The following is a 15,640-nucleotide window of genomic DNA, read 5'->3' as shown; positions in this document are numbered from 1 at the left end:
TTATATTTTCTGTTTTGGTGTCATGAGTTAGACGACCTAGGCAGCAAAGTTACGAACCATCACAGAGATGATTTGACCATCGTGTCAAAATTACATTTAAGGGTATGATTAATGACAAACCGTTTTAGATTTTTAAACGTAGGAATATTTTGATTCGCTCAACGTCGACGTTGCTGTTGTTTACTAAATTGAGGATATATTGTTCCTTTTGTTTGATACACTCATATTAAAATTGGTTACCATGTGTGTATGGGTAGACTTTGGCTGAGATCTCTGCCTCTTTTCCTCATAACTGACTTTCAAAATTCTTACCCGAAAAGCAATTTTCGAATTTCTTTACTTTATAATATCACAAATTATCGCGATGGGTTATACATCGATACTTTGTCTATATTGCCATTCACTGCTAAGCATGGTTCTAGCAGACAGTAAATTGATGAAATACAGTACCAGGAAGAGCACTTTCAAATCTCTGGAATTGATAATATTTACAGCAACAGAACGTGCCGTTTACGCTATTGGCGTGACAGTCCAAAAATAATGTGCATTTCAAAGACGTCAGCGCGTGTCGACAAAATCCTATGAATAAACATCAGAATCGTCAAAAGTTGACAATATTCATTTTGTCTGTCGATAATGTCCCTAACAACCTATTCCATAATATCCAATACATCAGAAATATCCTTTATACTGGTATTAGCGGGTATCATTTCAAGTCATGATTAATCTCACGTTTTATGATTCCTATTAGCCTAAAATAATTCATAATCGACTTTCATGCAGTAACTTTTGTCACAAATGTGTTTTTCCCGCGCAATGATTACACCCCCCCCCCCCCGACAATGATCTTGTTGTGTTTTTTTTAAAAATCAAAGAATCATAAACCTCGATGTAATAATATTTGTCCTCTCGTACTTTTCTGTCCCCGAACTTTTGTTTAAAAAAGAAAGACTGAATTTTCGCGATAGATTAAACACGGATCGAAGAATTCAGTTGCCGAGTGCTATTGTAAGTTGTGGTCAATACAGCCGTGATTGAAGAGTAGATTTTGCAAAGACCGACAATCTTTGACAGATATGATTCGTTTGCCGCCAGCGGTAAAAAAGTGCAGACGTGGAGTTTGTATCTGCATAGTGTTAGTATTAATGAAAGGGGCTCAATTTACAACCTCGTTACTTACGTTCTTTAATCATAATGCAATACAATACGCCGTGTCAACATTGCAAAAAGTGGTCGGACACACTCTTCTTGTTGATAAAAGAAACGAATAAAAAGAATAAATACATTTCTAAAAAGCTGGGACTGTTGTCAGTTTTATATCGCCTGTATTTTCATAATGGGTTATTTCAATTGAGCAAACCGTCAACGGAGTAAAAAAATCTTCTCATTATGTTGGAACTAAGGCTAAAATAATTAAAACTTGCTCTTTTTCTGCTATAGAACGGGGAAAACGCTACGACATCGCACGCATGAATAACGCTTGTATCTGCGGGACGGGGAGACAATAATGCAATCACGCGTGTCGCAGGGAAGATCGTACAGTAGAATTCAAGTACTGGGATAAATTCGTGATATGAAATAAACCAAAAGATTTTTCACTTCATTATTTTGTCACTGTAGTCATTTCAAACAGGATTAAAAGGAAATAAAAATATTTGCAATATTTTTATGTGTACATGATTCGCACCATCTTTGCCACAGCTTACATTTTAATGTTTAGGTTTTTGTTTATCATGCAAAACCTGATCCCCGATCTCCAGCATTTTGGATTTGCATCGTCAATAAATTTCTGCGTGAAAAGGGACAAATTTTACAGCGCACGCTACAGCGGTGCCCGCGAAAACATCCCCTAAGTGTGTAGGTCTTGCTACGGTTTGGGTTTGCGCTATTTGCATTGTGAAATGTGACGAGCGCGAATTTGATGGTCTTTGAATGGCATTTAAATGAGAATTTAACAAGGCGAACCACTTCCCTATTCCAGCAAAATCTAAATACAAATGAGCGGTAATAGTTACTTAACAAATCTCATCCAAGGTTCCTGTTTGTGAACCATTTAATATTGAATAAACCCGTGCCTGCAACAAAAGGCGATGAATTAAAGTTGTGAAGCGCTCTGCCTATAAGTATCTCCTCTTAATATTATTTTAACCAGCCCCCTTTATGGAGCGATGCGCTCGTTTTTTACCCGAGTGCAAAATTAGTGCGCGGCGGACAATGGACACGAACCGCGCTACAACGGCGACCGCTCGACGCCGGCACTGGAAAACGTCGAAAAGGACAAAGAGGGTGGTTGCACGCCGCCAAGTTATGAAAAGAAAGATTGACGAGTTTGAGATCTGATTCTCTCGCGTTGAGAAAACCATGTACAAACCTGAATGTAGATTTAATTCATGGGTTTTGATTAATTAACTAGGCATGACGTATTGGGGTTTACATGATAGAAATTCAGTTGACAGTTCATAGTCATTTAATCTGATGGACATACGGCAATCTATCTGTCAATCTATCTATCTATCTATCTATCTATCTATCTATCTATCTATCTATCTATCTATCTATCTATCTATCTATCTATCTATCTATCTATCTATCTATCTATCTATTTTTGCGTTGAGCGGTTTTTATCGAGTAGTTTTTGTGTGCACGACAGTCAACTCCAATATCTTAGAAAAATACAGTACAGTTTATCTATACTGTAGATTTAATAACAGTATAGTGTGTGTGCTCACTGCAATAGCATTCACAGTCCTTTCTGCTTCACTGCTCTCACCGGAACGCTAAAATACAACATGCTCGCTGCAATATTTATCCAGCATCGTTAGCTGCTGCATAGTTGAATAAAGAATGGAGCTGAAAGACGTTTTGTTCGCTTCATTAGAGCCGTTTTTGTTCGCTTGTACTTCCATATTGATTCTTGAAAAGATAGGACGAGAAATAAGCGGTTTCCGGGTCCCGTGAGAGGAAGACCGGTGTACGTTTAATTCTGCCGAGTAAGTGACTCGACCACCGCGACAAACAGGTGGAAAGCCGGTGTTGATGCACTCCGATTAACTTTAGTCGATCAACAAAGCGGAAAGCCGGACATGAATCGTTGCAGACTGAATTTGAGGGAATGTGTATATATATAGCTAAATGTGTATATATACACACATATATATATATATATATATATATATATATATATATATAATATATATATATATATATATATATATATATATATATATATATATATATATATATATAAAGTTGGTTACAATAATGGAGCTCGCATTTTTCTGGGCTATGAGAGACGCAGTAGTGCAAGCTCTATGTTTGTTTCTAATAGGATTGATAGTTTTGATGCTCTTTAACGAAAGCAAATGTATAGTCTGATAAAAGAATATCTTACTGTGAAAATACAATTGTAAGAATGGTTAATGATGTACTGTTTTACAGTTCTGACTTGCATAACCTGTGGAGAAAGTCGATCTTAGTGAATGAATTTATATATGGATAGTATATCCAACACCAGTTGTATTTTTGTATCACAGTATCTGTATTTCCTTTGTGTAATTTATATGGACGAATGTAGTCCGAAATAAACGAGTATAATAATAATACATATACTTCATTGTATTGCTTTGAAGAATGTGGCTTGTGTTATCATGGAAGGTAAAAGTCAGGAAAATGAAGTCGAAGAAACTATAAGCTATCAGGAGACGGAATGGTTTTTGATGACAGATTATACAGATGTAGAATAGCAATGCCTAATAAGGTTAATGTTAACGCCGAGAGATCTCGGAGATGAGCTGCAATGAGTGGTGACACTGGCAAACACACACGATACTGACGTCACAGATGACACAGAGAGAATGATGACATAGTGAGAATAAATCCAGAAGGAAATATTGCAAAGAGAGGCTCTGGTTAAGCAGAGAATCACTATGGCTCTATTGCTTTTTCACGATTTAGGTTCAGTTGTGACGAGGCGAAAGAGAAACGGAAGGGTATTCTATTTTAAGCACTTGACTTTTATCAAAATCTTCTTAGCTGTTTTAATAGCTGTTACATTGACCTGCCACATCGCCAATTGCCTCCGATTATAAGTAGCGGAAATAGAAGTGTGGTCAAACAAATTTACATCCTAACAGCTTACAAACATGTAACTGATCAGTTTCCTCAATCCGTTTCACCGTGTACATTTCAACGAAATATTGAAAACTTTCCGATGAATATCACAATTTTAAAGTCATCGATATATTCGATAACAAGGTTCTCCACCATGCAAATCTTCTCCTCAAAGGGAAGTAGTTACTTTGATCTAGTTGGTCTCTTATTCTCTGTCTACCTCTGTCTTTGTCTCTGTCTCTTTCTCTCTCCTGACTGTAGTCTCTGCCTATCTCCCTGTTTCTGTCTGTCTGTTAGCCTGTCTGTTAGTCTGTCTGTTAGTCTGTCTGTTTGCCTGTCATTCTCTGTCTCTGTCTGTCTGTCTGTCTGTCTGTCTGTCTGTCTGTCTCTGTCTCTCTGTCTCTCTCTCTCTGTCTCTCTCTGTCTCTCTCTCTCTCTCTCTCTCTCTCTCTGTCCTCTCTCTCTCTCTCTCTCTCTCTCTCTCTCTCTCTCTCTCTCTCTCTCTCTCTCTCTCTCTCTCTCTCTCTCTCTCTCTCTCTCTCTCTCTCTCTCTCTCTCTCTCTCTCTCTCTAAGATAACAGACGGCATCTACTAAAGCCTTTTAATAAAACCAATAGAGTGATTTGTATCGCTTACAGTAACAGTTCTACAGTTCCTCAAAAGGAATTGTTCCTACGTATAAAGAGCGGATTTAAAACCATTTAAAGTACCGTCAATTATTTACATTTCTCAATCCTATTGTACGATAACAGTGGGGACCAGAACGACTTAAACACGCTCCCAGCAAAGCAATAAGCCGGACGCCAATTTCAAACATTACCATTGAATAGTGATCGCTGGTTCCATATGTAATCGCTGTACCATTAACATATAAAACATTAATACTTGGAAAATGAACATTATATCAGTAATTCATTAAAAAACACATTTTAAACGTTATAAAATGTAGTTACTAGAAGTGAAGAACTGCCCTACTGAAACAAATTGCATTTTGTTTTGTTTTTTGTATGTTGATGACGATTTAGCTACAGATACTTCGAACATAGCAAGTTGTTATGAAAACCGCGGACGAGGCTGAGTTGTCGAGTGAAGATAAACGAAAAAGCAAAATGCATCAAATTTTGACGAAAATATTAATGAAAATCATTGACCGATCACACGAGCCCAGACTTGTCACGTGACCCGCGTGGACAACTTTCCAGGAGGAGATTGTCATCAACAAACGCGTTAATGATTTTGCCCTGGTCAATTATTGGAGGTTGGCTGGGTGTAATTACAGTCTGTGCCAGGGCACATACAATGGCCCTGCTATAAAAACGACAGTCTGCGCAATCATAACTCAGAGATTATTGCGCAGTCCAGAAAATCAGAAGGTAAGAACTTCAACTGTTGTTTCCAGACTTTGTTCTGATGGAAATCGTTTTCTTTTGCGGAAATAGCATGGTTTGGTTCGATTCATAAGGAATATAACATAGTTTGTGATATGGCTTCTCACTTTACGTAAAACACGCATCGAATAACGTATTTCAAAACGCTTGCCAGAGTGTATTAACAATTTACTGTAATTTGTTTCATAGTATGGATTACTGAGGTCTAATATTCTTGCGGTGTAATGTCATTTTCGTCTTTGTATTTCCAGCTTTGTTCTAGTTCTAGTGTTTTTATAGAATAATCTGGTGTAACTTTGTTCATGAACTCCCTCAGCTGGAACTCATTAAGACTTGCTCGTCACACTGCCGTTTTTATCCTTATAATAATGAAAGACGTAGAGGTGATCAACTTTCCTTCCGTGAAACTTGTAGACATGCAATCAGAGAATCAAAGCATTAAAATCTCGAAGTCTTCGTTCAAATATAACAGTGTGATTTGTTGATAGCATCTTTCAATTTCAAACTTTTGCATCGCTATATTTTTCTCAGCTTGTCAGTTTTCTAAACGTTACGGCTTGACTGAGACATCAGCAGACGGTTTATAAGAGATATGGACTCATCGGCCTTACATCAACGTAAGTATAGAGAGAGAGAGAGAGAGAGAGAGAGAGAGAGAGAGAGAGAGAGAGAGAGAGAGAGAGAGAGAGAGAGAGAGAGAGAGAGAGAGAGTATAAAATCAAAAGGCGATTTAAAATTTGTGATGATAACTCGCGATAATTTCCCGTGATAATGGCAGTATTAATTTTCTGAAACCAGTGACATTTATTTTCGTTTCCTTCATCTTCACTGACAAATTTTGTTAAAAGTTTATTGCGCGCGAATACATAATAATTATTTTCCTGTTTTCGCTTTGCTTCGAGCATTTTTTCATGGCGTTTTGTGAGCAGTGATAATATCCAAACAACACGAAGTCATTATTGGTAGAAAGTAGTTCTGACTCTAAGAGTTCCGTTCATTTCTCTCCGATGAAACAAGTAAAGGTTTACATGTTTTCAAACTGTTGTTTGGGCATATTCAATCAAATTACATTGAATATCTCGTTGAAACAAGTAAAGTGTTTTCTTATGTGCGACAATGCATACTAACCTGAAATGGGGAAATACTATTGAAGCAGTTTCTTGGAAACCAACATAACATAATATCACCGTGAAGTAAACCAACCGGGGGACTTTGCGTGAGACTTTCAAATTATCCACCCTAACGTTGTTTTACCGCCTCGTTTTAATAGAAAATCGTTTACGTATAAGATACTTAGACCAATATACAGCGAAATGTGGAGCGTCAAATCGAGATCAAAAGATCCCAAAGTCTGCGAGGTTGAAATTTTCCATCTCCAAAAAAAAACTATGATTTAAAACGTTTATCATTGTTTTGTTTTATTTGGGTCTGCCAACTGTCGTGTGGTATTTGTTGCAGCGATTAATTTGAAGCAACCCACGGGACACTGCTATAAAATTGTTGTCTGGGGAGTTCTTTCACACACAAATCAACTTGAATAGAAAAAGACACTGGTTGGTGTGCAATGATGATTGTCCCACGACGTTCCAAAATCCCAATATCCGTGATCAGTAACTCCCAAGTTTATTTAGAGCCGTCGCACTAATTAACACCCTTTTTGACTGTTCATTTGGGAATAATTGGTTGTCGTTTCGCGATCAAAGGAGAGCAATCAGTGGTAATTATTTATGTTATTGCTGTTGTTTTTGTTCGTTTTCCCACGTCTTGTAGATGCTCCAAGCACAATGCCTCATAATAATGTCGTTAAGTTTGTCATGTCCCCCTTAGTCAAGTGAACATTTCTTCTCAGTTCTAATTAATTCCTTCCGGTGAACACAGATTGTCCAAGTCAGTATTTATGTCAGCGTGTAAACTTAAGACTCGCAAATTCGAAATATTAAGCACAACGTCTCGGGACAAATCGATATTTACTGTATTTTAGCAAACCATTTCATTGATAATTACTCTTTTATTCCTAAGCATCAATTAACAATTATTAATACTTTATACAATTGAATTACCTCTTGATCTGTCGAAATATGACTCTTGTCGAAATAAAATCTCTCTGGGGCACATTGGAACGTTCTAAGTTTCATCTCAACTATTATTTTACATCTTTTCGTTCAATTTCTGTTGTAACAGTTGTAATTATTTTATCTTTATCATGTTATCCTAAATTAGTCTTCAAGAATTTTATTGCCCGATTACCTCGCCCTTCTTCAGATGCGAAATGAGAATCATGAAGTTCCACCTTTACAAAATGACGGCTTAGTGGCATGCAGGTTCGTTATAGCACCACGCTAAAAATTACTAATCGCAACATGGACGGGCAATTTCTGATAGAGAAACGGCGTACTTTGTGACATGAAATTTCGCTTAAATGATCTACCCTCATCTCTCAACGTTTTTGGGTTTTTTTCAGAAGCTGGCAACCTGGCCCAACTAAGTGGTGTATTCGTCAACGGGCGTCATTTAACAGACCCATTGCGCCATCGTATGTTGGAATTATCACACATCAGATCATCAGACCTATCCCGACAATTGCTGTTATCACATGGATGCGTCAGTAAAATATTAGGTACGTTATCGACCGCTTATCTTATAATCGGATGTGTTATCAAAACGCCACTTTATGACAGGATGTTTCAGCTCTCAATTCAAGGATTTGACTCAAATATGCTATGGTTTCGTAATCCCTGCGATCAGAGATGTGTTGTCCGGTATCTCAAAAAAATTGATGATGATGATGGTGGGGTGGTGGTGGTGGTGATGAGATGATGATGATGATGATGATTGATAACTTGATCAATTTATTTTAAGGAACAGTGGCGTTGTATTTTACAAATTTTGAAGGAAAACTTTACCGATTTAGAAGCTGAAACAAAGGGAAAGTAATTTCTAGTACCGATTCAATTTTGTTAATGCGCTCCTAGATCATATTGGTAAAAGTCGACGGTTTAATAAGTTGAAAATAGAATCTGTTTCCTAAGATCAAGAATTATATCAAACATTTCCATACATGTAAAATGAGTGTCCAATGTAGTCAAAATATACTGGCAGATATTTCTGATAGGGACAAGCTACAACGGCATATCTTCGGTGTCTATTTTGTTGTCTGTAACCGAGGTTGACCGCTTGTTCACGTTTATTTAAATACTGCAAGCCAATTAATCTAAGTGATTTCTCAAATAACACAAAAATGGCTAAATAAACAATCCGAAGGGACCGTCTTTGTCTCGGCTATGTGTTGAGTGCTACAATCGAATGGCCATCCTCTCACATCGCATTACGGTGCATTTATGTTGACCGTTTTGTGCCATGGAAATGAAGCTGTCGCTAAGGGACCTTGGGCCAAATCCTCGACTTCGTTTCTCTCCATGAAAACAATATTTTTGTAGTATAGGCTACTTGGCTCATCGTTAACTCGGAAGTTAAAAAGCTATCGACCGAATCAAATCACGGTCCAGTTAGAATTCTCTCACGTTCAACTGACGTTGGACTCTATACGTGCTATTCAAAGCCACAGTGCAGATGTTGTCAAGGGGACAAACGAGGGATATTTTCTCACACTTCTCTATTCATTTCACTAAATTCACATGGCCAATAATAGTCGCAGTCAACGGCTGGTTCCGACTTATTCCGTCCCCATGGTATACGAATTGGTGCAGATATAGAGACTAAAACCAACCATAGCAACGCGATGCGAACACCGAACCTACTGCGATGTCTATAATATTGTGAAAACCCACTTATTATTAAATTTTTTCATATCTCTCTCTCTCTCTCTCTCTCTCTCTCTCTCTCTCCTCTCTCTCTCTCTCTCTCTCTCTCTCTCTCTCTCTCTCTCTCTCTCTCTCTCTCTCTCAGCTGGGCGATACTACGATGCGGCATCTATTCGGCCAGGGACAATAGGAGGAAGCAAGCCGAAGGTAGCGACGCCGGAAGTCGTTAACAAAATCGAAACTTACAAACAGGAAAACCCTACGATCTTTGCGTGGGAGATAAGAGATCGCCTCATAAGTGAAGGTATGAAATTTAAATTGTTAGTAAAGCTTTAAATATTGATGTCGGCAGTGTGACTGATGGTGAACTGCTTGACTTCTCTTTTCGTCACCGTTCTCTAGAATGGCATTAAGATAAAAATGACTGATATTTGGGAACGTGTTGTGATTATAAAGCAACTACCCGTTGAAGGAACTCTGGCGCTGATGTCGCTTTGTTTACTCACATCAAGACGAATGATAGGATATGTAGCGTTTGGAGAAACCTCTGCCTTTCTCCGTCTGATCGTACCATAAGCCTTTGTTTCATTTAAACTGCTAAAACTAATGCGATGTACCGTTGTCGCTTTTCGTTTCATTGCTTGTGATACCACTGAATGGCTGCAGTTATACTCGTCCCCGACAGTGTGCAACCCTCAACATTTGAATCAAAACTTTCACTTCGAAATATCGTTTTTCTTGATTACTGAAACCAACCATACCGCATACGCCCTGCTCAACGAAAATTGTTACTAATTAAGTCAATATCACGGTCCAGTGGAACACATTTTACCGTTTCCAACTGCGATTGTTTCTTGTATCAAGCTTAAACCATCGGGCTTTGTATCGATTACAGCAATGCCCCGGGGAGGTACCCAATTAAAATCCGATCGACATTTCACGGTGTGTTAAACTTTTGAACTTATTCATTGATTGTGATGTCTGAAACAAGAATGATTACTAGCGACGTATACTACTCTTTCTTTTTCATCATGGTCAATAACTTGAAAAGAAGATACGCTACTATGAAAGAAATCTAAAATTCTCATCGCTCCAGGGTTATTCTCTCGTATGTTTTTGCTGAACTCTGAAATGAAGACGCTTCGAAAAGGGAACAATTTACTTCTCCCCGTTGTACACCGCAAATGCTTTTTAAATGTACCTTCGTCACTCTCGCCTGCGGGGTCTGTTAGTGCAAATGTGTGTATGTGTTTGTGTTTCCAGCGATTACAGAATTCAAAAAAATCGGATCGAACTCCTTACCGGTGGCCGAGGCAGGGTTTCAATGGTTTGAGAAGAGAAGCCACGTTTACGGTGCACCGTCGTCATGTCGGCAGACATGTTGCAACTTTGTTGAAAAGTGGGGAAGGGCCACATATGGCGGCCAATCTGCCAATGTTTGCCTTCTCAACGGTTTACATTCTGCTTAGGCGTAGAGATGCAAAATGTGTGCAATCTGTCTCTGAACTGAGGAACAAGCGGTGTCCTTTGTGTCGCCAAGTATCAGGGCTTTAAAAGAACCCTGAAGTTTCGGTGTGAAACGAGAGGTGGCATCAGCCCGATGATAAAAACACGTCGACGGCGATTTGACGGGACGCGCGTCTTTGGTGTTTGCTTATCGATTTCATGTTCCGGCGATACTTTCACATGGCTCCATGAGAACACGATAGAGTAAGTGTTCAGCGAGAGGGTGAGACTGGCCTGCTTTTAAACAGCGCTTTGTCGATGAAACAACCTAATTAGCCCTAGTAACGTTGCTACCTTACACAATTTACTATAAATCGCCGGGATCAAATTATTAGAACAAACTTCTAGTTCTATAATTGCCTTCACGCAAATATTGTACCAAACCTTGGCTATACAACAACAGTTTCTTGTCCACTTCCTACCACATTCAGAAACGCCCAGTACTCAACGTCTAAGTACAGTCCGCTTTGTACGGACCGTTCACTGTTGTAATTACTGTCTGGGGGAATGAATTGAACAACGAAGTGATACACATTGTGAACTCACAAAAGCGTGTACAATGCCCCAAAATAATGAATAATTCGTCATGCTTCATCAATTTGAATCACACAAGTGGGTTGCTTAACCTCCCAGTAAAGAATGGGGGAAACTTGTCCAAATCTACAGCTGTTTTCTACAATGGCTTGCAACAGAGCCCGGATGTACCCCTTAGGCTAGAGTGATCGCCAACAAATGCGGCTTACAGACACAAATACATGCTTGAAAACGCAGATTAAAGGAGACTTACGTGACAAGAAAAACTACATTAAAAGTAGAATGTTAAACTATACATAAAAATGACGCATTAAGTTGCGCCATTATTTTTACGTGGTTTCTTACTTATTGAAAAATGCGACACTTTGTGAAACTTTATAAGCACCATGGTGAAACATATCGAATCAAGGTTTGAATCCAAGAATCATGTAATCAGCAAATCAATTAATTAGTTGAACACATAAATTGATTAAATTAATCTATAAAAACGGAAATATCTTGGGCGTGTGTTTCTTACAGAACAAGGGAAATAAATACATGCAGTAATTTGGTCAGGGTAGTTTTTCTTGTTCCAAATTTTCACCATGTTTATTGGATCTACAGTCGCAACTCACTTTCCACTCAGAGTCTCTTCTGATCAAATCTGCTGTCTGTATATGTTACTTCGAAAACGCTGATCGTACTCCAACGTCTTTTTCACTGACGTTTGGTATTTTTCTTTTTTAGGTGTATGTACGAACAGTACTGTTCCCAGCGTCAGCTCTATAAATCGCATTCTTCGAAACAGGGCAGCCGAGAGGGCTGCAGCCGAATACGCCCGAGCGGCCGAACAAGCTTTGTATCCACATTACCCAGTGTCTTGGCCGGCTGGTTCTCCGTTCACAGCGCCCTCTATGCTACCTCAATATCCGCTAGGTGCACCGCTTGCTGCTGGTAGCAACACATTCTGCCCGGCGTCGATACTTAGCGTACCCCCGGTGTCAATAGGTGAGATATTTCATTTTGTCTATAATTTCCATGACCAATGTATTTTGACGGTTACAGATAAGATAAGATCAATTAAGATCTTTAAGTTCAAAATTCGATTTGTTCTTTTGACTTTTGCTTTTTACTGTTATACTTCTGTTGTCACAGTTAGAGTTTACTCATCTTTATCGCGGAATGTGAATGCATTCTTGGCGTGAATGTCAATTTTTTTAAAGAAAGATTAAAAGATACAATGACAAACAGACAAACAGAGGACAGACAGACAGATAGGTACACAGACAGAGAGACAGACGGACGGACAGACAGATAAACAGAAAGAGAAAAAAACACAGAAAAAGACCACAAGGATCAGACAGAGACGAATAATTACCACCGAAAGGCCGACATAAGGAGACATTGACAATTTTTTCATATTCAGGAAACATTCAACTACATTTTTTTCATATTTCAGGTTTGACGCCCTCTACGTCGACTTCACTGTCAACACAGAATCGAGAGGAAAATAGACATCAGGATAACCTGGAGTCGCAGAAGAAAAAACTGAGACGAAGCAGAACAACATTCAACAGCGACCAGTTAGATATGCTAGAGAAAGAATTTGAAAAGACACACTATCCTTGTGTCAATACAAGGGAAGATCTAGCGTCGAAGACACAACTATCTGAGGCAAGAGTACAGGTATTTCACTCTGCGCACCCCCATAGTTCAATTGACTGTTCCAATGTAAAAGTGCAGGCCACTCTAATAACAAAATGCCCTAGTAGTCCATCATTTCAGTCACAGAGTGATCAATTTATAGGCATTATCGACAGCAATCTCCAGTTTACTATCGACTATAATATTTTAACATTTTTTATACCCTCTAATATATAGTTTGTGACTAATGATCCGATAAAAACAAGTTTTACCTCTCATCATTTCGTTTGTATGTTTGCTAATTCATGCTGTCTACATTCCGCACCTCCTCTCTCTCTCTCTCTCTCTCTCTCTCTCTCTCTCTCTCTCTCTCTCTCTCTCTCTCTCTCTCTCTCTCTCTCTCTCTCTCTCTGCGAACTATTTCTACTCCGTTCTGTTTGAACCCGATTGTTAAAAGCAACTATTGAACAACTCTTGATCTCGTTGGCTCGGACGTCTTCCAATATCTACCTGTTTAGGTAATTTATTTTATCACTGAACATTAGCATGGGTTTCTTATATTTTTCTAAGGAATTGCTTACCTTAAAACAACTTGCACGAAATATGGTGTCATTTTACAATCAAGCTGTAAGCAGTTGCATTTTATAGTTAGTCACTTTGTTTGTTTACTACTGGTAGGTCTGGTTTTCAAATCGTCGGGCGAAATGGCGCCGTCACAAGAAGATCGGATCCATGGCTCACCCAAGTCCAATGTTACCTGTGACGTCAGCTTACACATCGATATACAAACCGGTTCCCGTCCCGGAGAGGGCGCCCCCTAGAGTCGTAGCTCGAGAAGAAGGTTTGAAGACCCTCATTCCTTCACCGCATTCAGCTTTCACGGCGGCTTCGTCTCCGATCATGACGTCATCGCCCTCTTCACCATTGGTTGTTGTGACATCATCACCATCAACGTCACCTGTTACGTCATCAGAACCGTCTCCAAAAAAGTACACCTGAGTATGCTGATGAAGAATTACAAACTATCAAATTTGTTTGTTCACAGTGCAATCACATCAACCAACAGATGTTATCAAAGTAAAAAGGGACCTGACTTTAATGGCGCCATGTATTTCAGTTTGTTAACGTTTCGAAGAATTGGTTACCACCATGACCACCAATTGTCACGGCAAATTTCTACAGAATACAATGTACATACTTCAAATCACACACGGTAAAACGGACTCCAGAGCGATGTCTATTTATTTATTTATTTGTTTATTTACTCATTCATGTATGTATATTATCTATTAAGAACTGACGGCAACTTTTACAATAACTGACGGTTGATATATTTTCGTTTGGTGATTTTTTTTGTAAATATATCAGTAAATACTATAGCCTTACAATTCCCTGAACGTCGACGACACTGAACGTCGACGACACTGAACGTCGACGACACTGGACGACACTGAACGTCGACGACACTGAACGTCGATGACATAGCAGTTTTCCAACATTATGTGATGGTTATTCTTTAAACACATCCGTTTTCCTACAGTTAAACTTCAGGTGAATTACTCGCCAGCAGGAAACGGTCTTACCAAATAAATGACCCCGGTTTTCGAGAACGCTCGCCTAGCAACTGTAGATAAAGCGAGCCAGAGGTCATGCACATCGAGAACATATTATAAGTTGTAAATTTCTGACTCTTTGAACTCTTTTTAAGGATGACATGCAGATACTGTCATCGCCTAAGGGAGAGATGAGGTGTATAGTGCTTATCTTTATTTGCCTTGACCTTGGTAATGCCATGAGGATATTTTGTCTGTACTGAAACACAGCCTGAGTGCAATGAAGCCATTCACCGGTATGTGCCTTATCAGAAGAGTTACGTGGCTAATTTTTGTTATAAAGTGTCTATTTAAGAACCTGTTTGCCTAAAACACGATGTGCTTTACCCGTTACAATGTAATGTGTGTTCTACACAGTGCCTTACCCGAGTCTGAAATTCATTGCTGATTTCGTACAACTTGGCAGTGAAATATTTTTATTATAAATTAAATTTAAGAATAGCGTCACTTCCCGATCAATCCGTTTTCCTTGCATATATAAAGTACAACACGGCAATCCTACGTTCATAAGTATAAGTATAAGAATGTTTTAGAAAGTGCAATGTTCAGAGATTGTGATTCGAATCTCCCCTAAAACTTACAAGTTTCGGAGTGACAAGAGCGAAGTGCAACGAAAATGACTTTGAACAGAGAATTCACTATCATGTATCATAATGACAAAATAGAGAAATTTCAACGTCTGCCTTTTCGACAAAATGTCGTGTACAGTTGCGTATTAGATATTTGGTTGTAATTTTCACACGTACACACACACACACACACACACACACACACACAGAGTCACAAACAATCAAATTCACAATTTAAAGCATATCATAGAGATCCGCCATGAAATATCTTTTTTGTTTTTATTACATTATGTTAATTAATATATTGTCTGATGTACACATTTTGTTATTGCGGTCGTTGTGATTTTTCTTGTCTGCTGTTTTGTAAAAATATATTGTAAAGTCGTTGTCATATCAACATATTGTGATGCATTTTCTGTTCCATTATTTGTAAAAAGGAACTTTGTCATTGTGAAGAAGCAAAACTTGAAGGACATATAGATCTCTTAATCAATTATTATTCAAATTATCCCAACAGATGTCTAATAGTGCAATAT

General features: G+C 38.6%; 1 protein-coding gene across 4 annotated transcripts; it reads left to right on the top strand.

The window, feature by feature from the left end:
- Positions 1-5,310: 5,310 nt before the first annotated feature.
- LOC139125128 (paired box protein Pax-6-like) lies at positions 5,311-15,427 on the top strand. Of its 4 annotated transcripts, none has more exons than XM_070691231.1 (7): positions 5,311-5,483; positions 6,030-6,115; positions 7,960-8,115; positions 9,405-9,563; positions 12,026-12,286; positions 12,738-12,964; positions 13,601-15,427. In XM_070691231.1, the coding sequence occupies exons 2-7, from the start codon at positions 6,091-6,093 to the stop codon at positions 13,919-13,921; spliced, it is 1,149 nt and encodes a 382-aa protein (XP_070547332.1). In that variant the 5' UTR covers positions 5,311-5,483; positions 6,030-6,090; the 3' UTR covers positions 13,922-15,427. The 4 variants fall into 4 exon arrangements, with proteins under 4 accessions (XP_070547332.1, XP_070547334.1, XP_070547335.1 ...); XM_070691233.1 differs by having other exon boundaries at positions 5,435-5,483; positions 12,738-12,952; XM_070691234.1 differs by having other exon boundaries at positions 5,448-5,483; positions 7,963-8,115; positions 12,738-12,952.
- Positions 15,428-15,640: the final 213 nt, after the last annotated feature.

The sequence above is a fragment of the Ptychodera flava genome (genome assembly GCF_041260155.1).
Source record: "Ptychodera flava strain L36383 chromosome 3 unlocalized genomic scaffold, AS_Pfla_20210202 Scaffold_25__1_contigs__length_14229661_pilon, whole genome shotgun sequence".
NCBI lineage: Eukaryota > Metazoa > Hemichordata > Enteropneusta > Ptychoderidae > Ptychodera > Ptychodera flava.
This window is presented reverse-complemented; position numbering and strand designations above follow the sequence as displayed.